We start from the raw sequence: 7568 nt of genomic DNA, 5'->3' as shown, positions 1-7568 counted from the left end.
CTGAAAAGAGAGCCCATGTGTCAATATCTCAACAGAGATGTATTTGTTCAAGCACAGGGAAAGGCTGGGAGGACTGTTAATAATGGTCACCAGAGGGGACAGACAACGCAGCAGCCGACTAAGAGGGACAGATAATGTTTACATTCAAAAACTGGTTCCATATGGATGACTTTCCTTTTGTGTTTTGTGTTTTTCAATGAGAAAAAAAAAAAAAAAAACCCAAATCACAAAATGTGAAAGATATCACTTAAGAAAAAGCTTAATTATTGACATAACTCTCATTTTGTGTACACTTTTTCTAGCAAATGAGCAAATTTAATAAATTATATGTGACCATTTGCTAGCTGGCATAAATTATATAATTTATAGAAAAATATATAAATGAATATTGAGAAAAATTTGAAGTACTTATCAGAAAGAGAATTAGTTTAGTAAAATGGTGGCCATTGATATTTAACTTACAAATTTCACATTTGAACTAGAATCCAATATTCAAATCCCCCATTGATATTTAAACATTATATTATTTTTTAAACTCCCAAAGCAAAAATACATTTCAAATCTATGCTGTCTTTGTTAGTGAAAAGACAGAGATTTTTGTCATCGATTGTGGTAAATTCTAAAATAGGTTTTTCAAAAAATAAGAACCCTTTGAAGAGTTTTGTAACCCTTTCAAAGCTCTCTAAGGTCTGTGTAAATGCCTTTCAAAGGGATTTAGAAATTAATTGAACAATGCCTTTTGGGAATTATATTGCAGTTAGTATAGCAAGATAAACATATTTAGAAATTGGAACTTCAAATTAAGAATCCCAAACAGAAACTGAGTCTCTGATATTTTCTAGACTGTGTCGAATACTAACCTATTTACCAGTCACTTGTCACTTTCTCTTATTAATTGTAAAAAAAGTGAGTTAAAAGTCTCTGAGCACCTTTGCTGAAAACGGCCCACATGACCTTGGAAACACAAGTGTGCTTGTAGGGGAACAAATGTTAATGTGAAAACGGTTTACTTCCTGAAAGTTTAAGTGTTTTAGATGGAACAGCTATTACATAACACAGGGACTGGGCTGCTAATTATGCTCTATGGCAGGGTATAAAAATTTTTTTGAAATGAACTATTTCAAACATGGAGAAAGTATATTTATGGGAGATTATAATTTTGGATGACTCCTCATTTTCACTGCATGTAGTAACACTGTGGCTGATTCAAATACAAAGCGTTCTGAAAAAAGTATTTTTCAAACTATTAATAAATGAGTTATCTTATGAGTTACCTTCTCCAGGTCATTTAGATTTACTATGGCAGAAAGAGGAAGGAGAAAAGCTACAATGGGGCTATATAAATAATCCAGTTACAGAATTTCTTTAAAAAGTCTACCCAATCTTTAATATAGGCATTCAAACCATTGTGCTGGTATGTGGTACACATTTATTTATTTCTCAATTATTTGTTTTCGGTTCCATTTTAAGCTTACGATATTTTCATGGAACACGAACAGGTAGATAAACCGTAGTTATGGATTTTATTCAAGACATGGGGTTTTAGCAGTTCATTTTTTAAAAGATTATGAAGGGAGCCCACACTATACTAGGTTTTTTACACTGGGATTTAAGCCTGAGTACCATGTTACAAGATGTGAAGAAGAGAGGGTCAGTTCAGTTCATCATTCTCTCCTAGCACTGCAGCAGGATCATTTTGCCATTCCTTCTCAAGACCTAAAAATAAAATGGTACATTGTTGAGTTTAAAGTGTTGTCTTACTGTATTGGTAGACTTTACTTCTTTAAAACTGACATATCATTTGCAAGGAGAGCAGTCACAGGAGCCAGTGGGTGGACCTTGAATGACCACATCTACATCATTTAAAATATTATTTATATAATATAAAAACTGGACCAGAAAGAAAGTCTGGGCAAGTGAAGACTAGTAAGATCCTTGCTTAAACTCTAGCCCCACTGTTGTTAGTTGCTAATGTAATAGAGAAGGCCGGGTGTAGTCTGTATTCCCCAGGAATTCCAAAGGCCTTTGTCAGCTCAGAGACGTGTAGAGATACAAATCACAGAAACCAAACTAATCTGGTCACAAAACTCATCTATTTTTTTATTTAGTATTTTTAAATAGATTTTTAAATTGTGGTAAAATATACACAATTACCACCTTAACCATTTTTAGGTGTACAGTTCAGTGGTATTAAACACAGTCATGCCGTTGTGCAACCATCACCACCATCCATCCCCATAACTCTTTTCATCTTATAAAACTGAAACGCTATTCCCATTAAACAATAAACCCATTTCCCCTCACCCCAGGCCCTGGCAACCACCTTTATACTTTCCGCCTTTATGATTTTAATTACTCTAAGTACCTTTTCTACGTAAATCATATAGCGTTTGTCTTTTTGTGACTGGATTATTTCACTTTGCATAATGTCCTCAAGGTTCATCCATGTTCCTTCCTCTTTAAGGTGGAGGAATATTCCATTGTATATATATATACTACATTTTACTTCATCCATCCACAGACACTTGAGTTGCTTCCCTGTTTTGGCTATTATGAATAATGCTGCTATGAACATGGGTGTACAAATACCTCTTTTTTCAAATTTTTTTTTTTTTTTTTAATGTGATGATCCATTTATTTATTTATTTTTGGCTGTGTTGGGTCTTCGTTTCTGTGCGAGAGCTTTCTCCAGTTGCGGCGAGCGGGGGCCACTCTTCATCGCGGTGCGTGGGCCTCTCACTATCGCGGCCTCTCTTGTTGCGGAGCACAGGCTCCAGACGCGCAGGCTCAGTAGTTGTGGCTCACAGGCCCAGTTGCTCCGCGGCATGTGGGATCTTCCCAGACCAGGGCTCGAACCCGCGTCCCCTGCATTGGCAGACTCTCAACCACTGCGCCACCAGGGAAGCCCCAAATACCTCTTTAAGACCATGCTTTCAATTCTTTTGGGTATATGCCTAGACACCTATTTGTTTTTGTACTGGCTCCAAATAGCTTGAGTATTTTAAATAGCCATACTGCTAAACAGACTGCCCATTTAAGACGGGCAAATTCAGTTTTTCCTTCATTGTCAAATACTTATTGAGAGACTTCTTGCGTCAGGCATGGGCTAGATTCTGGGGATACAATAATAGCAAAAATAACTTGGAAATACATGATGACAGAGCATTTTCTTTGATCTGGGAAAAATCCCACCAAATGGAATATACTGATCAACATCCATCTCTATGAAAAAAGGTGAAGATGAATAGAGAATTCACAAAGAGTTCTTTCTTACCTCCATTTTTATCCTTGTTCTTCCGTAAAGACTCAGATATTTTCTTATCAAGATGACTCACTTTTCCATTATTCCATAAAGGAGTTCCAAAGGTTAATAAGTAGGGCTTACATTTAAAGGATGGCATTTAAACATTTTCTGAATAATTCAAACACTGTATCCATTGAGTAATGGCCAGGAGCTGGTTCAAGACCTCTTCCGTCATACTCATGAGGAATTTTGGGGTAGGGAAAGGGGGGAAGGAAGAAGTAACATGGGTGTAAGAATTCCAGATCAATTCATCCATAGTTTAGTGACCAAAAATATCCCGTGTCTTGTTTTATTTCTAGCTTCTGTTACTATCTTAGTTACTCACTTGATACCAAGATTTTCACTTGATACCCAAATCAAAGGAAAATCTGGAAACAGACCTAACCACAGGCAAATGAACTGTATCTTTTCATTCCAAAACAATGCTTTCTGTAATAGCACACAAGGGAAAAACAAAGAGGATTAGGGAACACACAGTTGTCCCCACTGCTGTGCAAGGTCTTACTGGCAGATGCAATTCTTTCTTAGAAGTACTGAAAGCCTCCTTCAGCTACCATTACACGTCTCACTCAAGTCATCTTGACTGACAAGTGGTGGTGATACAAGACTGGATGATAGTGGCCAAATCGGCTTATTCAGCTGATTCTCCACCAAAAGGAAGAAATGATCAGAGAAAGCCAGAGGGCGACCAGGAACCTAAAATTTTGCTTGGATTTTAATAGGATCGAGAGGGCAGGGCCACTTGGGTCTTTCACAAGAGGGACTCTTCCTTGGGTTGGAAGTGCAACAGTTCCCAGCCCCCTACAGCAGCTACCAGGAAGGCGGAAGTGGATAGCTGTGAGTTCCTGTGGCTCCAGGGGCTTTCTCATCCTTCAGGTCTTCATTCAGTTGTGATCTCATCCATGAAGGCTTCCTTAATTTTCTAACTTGCAGTAATCTCTCTCTTTTTTGCAACCATGTCCTCTCCTCTGCCACTAAGCATTATATCTTTTATGTCATATACATGTCTGGGCTTCATAACTAAGCCTCTTGAGGGCAGAATCCCCATTGGATTCACCCATGTATACCCAACTGCCCTTACTCTGCCCAGCACAAACTAGGTAGTCAAAAAAACGTTAATGAGTAAGTGGGTAAATCTGACGGAAGAAGACCTGAGATACCTCCAGTAAGCAGATAGTAGGTCACTAACTGCAGAGCAGTCAGGGTTTCTTGTGGTCTTGGCAGGGAGGGACATCAGAGAAATCTGGGGACAAAGCTGGGGTCTATTGGCCATGGCAGTTCAAGCACATACATAAGGAGTACACTGAAGTTGGAGTGTAGCTTTTCAAATAATTACCCATGCAACTATTTGTTCCATATTTCCGTTAAGATGGGCTACCATGCCAAAATGTTCCCTTGGCATAAATAGTACACTTTTTCTACCACGGGCTTTCTTTTGTGTTATTTTACTGAAGAATCAAAGTAGGTAGGTAGGCTATTAGTATCCTCATTTCACCTGCTGGGATGCTGAAGTGAAGTAGGTGAAAGACTCAAGAGTGTTCTGTTCTCATATTCTTAGGTATCTGCCTCCTCGTAATTAGGGAGTGCCAGAAAAAAAAAAAGTTCTTATTCCATTTTCCCTGAGAATGCACTTGTTCAGAAATGAAAACTTGTATTATTAGTACTCATCATTTTGTGTGAAGTCAATGTTTCGGAAAACACTCCGAGGTCTCATGTAAGTCCAAACTGTTGCCACTAATCAACTGACATGAAAGGGACTGTTCTGTTTTATAGAGTCATTATATTAGGATGTTAAAGAAGGCCCGCATGTATCACCTACCTTGAGTTTGGTGATATGTTTGATAGTGGTCTATGAAGTCTTTCTCATTAAATTTGATTTGGCTTATGCGGTAATATTGTAGTATTCAACAGGATGCAGGTAAACAAAGTTAATAATATATTAAAATGAATCACACTGGAAATCAGGAAGAAGGGGAATAGTCATTGAGCTTAGTAGGGACTAGAGTTTAGTTAATTAACAAAATAACTTGATTCTCTATCTCTATGAAAAATTTAGCTTTAAAATATAAATCTACTGCAGTTCAAGCATCTGTATTTGGGCTACTTGCCAAAGAGGAACTCTGGTGTGAAATGTAATTAAAGTGGATCATAATATTTTCACTATGTTATAAATGAGGAACCTCAAGCATACTGAGAAAAAATGCCTAGTCCAGCTTCTCTGGAGAATCACTAGTGGCCCAAATGACAACCCATATACTAAAATATAATTCCCCAAAGGAGGATAGTCCTTTTACTATTTATAAGTTATGTAATAAATGAAATATAAAATTATTCAGTACCAGTAATCCCTTTTAAAAATCACTAAAAATTTGTATATGTTAAAAACCACACACACCTGAGTTCATACTGGGTACTTCTACTTATAGCTAAGGAAAAAAACCCCACTAGCATATATTTAGAATATGAAAACATGTTTGTATAAAAACAAGTATTTGGTCATCAGTCTATTTTCCATCCCTTTTGCAACTGATTTTAAGTTCTTTATAGTTTTCGTTTTTAACAGGGATTACAACTTTAGTAGTTCCAGAAATATAAAAAGATGGCATCAAAATGTCCTATATATTGGTAATCTTAGCCCAAGAACTTTTCACGCTTATCTTGTGTTCTGGGCTACAGTCTTCATAGATACAAATTTGAGCAGAACAAATAGAAAGGGAAATAATTCATGTCAGCTGTTGAAGGCAGTTTGTAAGGCAGGCCTATAAGTCCAGAGATATGGCGTGTTCAGTATGGAATGCATAGTTGATTTTCATTCAGCTACCAGAGAAAGGTATTCTACAATGACAGATAGCCTTATCAAAATTACAATTAGCTGGCTTCCTCTGCAGGGTATAGCAGTTGGTTAAGTAACACTGAAGTGAGAGCTCTTACCAGTTTTCTCAGAAACAATTCCCCATCATGAGTATTTGGCCAACTGCTTAGGTCTAGCGTGAACATGTAATTTTTAAAAGAATGAGCTGGGACCTGCTAACATGTTTCAAAGGAGCACCTAGTAAAAGCTGATCTCTAAGCAAATAAACCATCAGTTTATTTAATTTTCAAGTCTTTTTTTTTACGAAATGTATTATTCCTCTAAGAGTAACATGGTTCATGCTGCTTAGATTGTTTACAGTGCTTTTTGTTGTGCCTAAAATTTTTCAATAAGGCGAAATAAAAGATTCAAATATGGTTTTATAATGCATGGAAGATAAAATCTCATATTTATAGCACATAGTTCGACTCTTTTATATGCATGACTAATCAAAATTGTGTCCTTAAATGGCAACTTGATATTTTTCAAATTGTACTCAGAAACACTACTGTGTACCATTTGCCTTAATACCAATATTATCAGGATTAGCTTTATTAACAGTATGACATTTTCATGCTTTCTTAAACTTTACACTAGTTTTAATATTCACAATGTTTGATTAAGTTCAAATCAACAAATATTCAAGCCTACATGAGAAAAGAATGAAATGAGGTTACCTTTTTATATAATCAGCTAAATTATTTTTAAGAGTTAATACTGGGATTTAAAAACCTAAATTTCCAATGTTACTGTTAATTCAACCACATGAACATAACTTTAGGCCACAGGACTGCCCATTAGCCTTTCCTGTCGGAGAGCAATTAATCTCTTGAACCACTTTTCTTCAGCATCAGCTTTCTCAATAAATAACTGAAATAAAAAAAGAAAAAAGAAGAAAAAATGTTATTGTCTGCCAATAACTTGGATTTGACCTTATAAATCACTTTTATAGAATACATCCTTCAGCACAAGATTTGGATACTATTTAACTCTTGATGACCTCTTAACTGAAGATCATCTATTTGGAATAATGCTCAGAAAGTTTTAGAGTAAAAGGACGAACATCAAAATCATTGGTTAGCAATTTTACATCTCATTTTGTAAAGTTTATTTCCTACAATCTTCCTGAAGACACAGTGGCATGACACTACTTCACAGAAGATAGCACGATATGATGTTAATGACACGCTCACAGTCCGTGAGCCAACGGGAGCAGAGCCAGAATTAGATCTTTTATTTATTTATTTATTTATGGCTGTGTTGGGTCTTCGTTTCTGTGCGAGGGCTTTCTCTAGTTGTGGCAAGCGGGGGCCCCTCTTCATTGCGGTGCGCGGGCCACTCACTATCGCGGCCTCTCTTGCCGCGGAGCACAGGCTCCAGACGCGCAGGCTCAGTAATTGTGGCTCACGGGCC

General features: G+C 36.9%; 1 protein-coding gene across 7 annotated transcripts in view; it reads right to left on the bottom strand.

Annotated features, from left to right (window-relative positions):
* Positions 1-2166: 2166 nt before the first annotated feature.
* Positions 2167-7568, bottom strand: part of RSRC1 (arginine and serine rich coiled-coil 1) — a 425567-nt gene continuing 420165 nt past the window's right edge. For 3 of the 7 annotated variants that reach the window (XM_068546163.1, XM_068546161.1, XM_068546162.1), the window contains exon 11: positions 5641-7025. In XM_068546163.1, the coding sequence (XP_068402264.1) occupies positions 6933-7025 (93 nt within the window). In that variant the 3' untranslated portion in view covers positions 5641-6932. Of the gene's footprint in view, positions 7026-7568 lie in introns of all 7 variants that reach the window. The other 4 variants (XM_068546166.1, XM_068546167.1, XM_068546165.1 and 1 more) reach the window with 3 other exon arrangements.

This window comes from Eschrichtius robustus, chromosome 6, assembly GCF_028021215.1.
Source record: "Eschrichtius robustus isolate mEscRob2 chromosome 6, mEscRob2.pri, whole genome shotgun sequence".
NCBI lineage: Eukaryota > Metazoa > Chordata > Mammalia > Artiodactyla > Eschrichtiidae > Eschrichtius > Eschrichtius robustus.
This window is presented reverse-complemented; position numbering and strand designations above follow the sequence as displayed.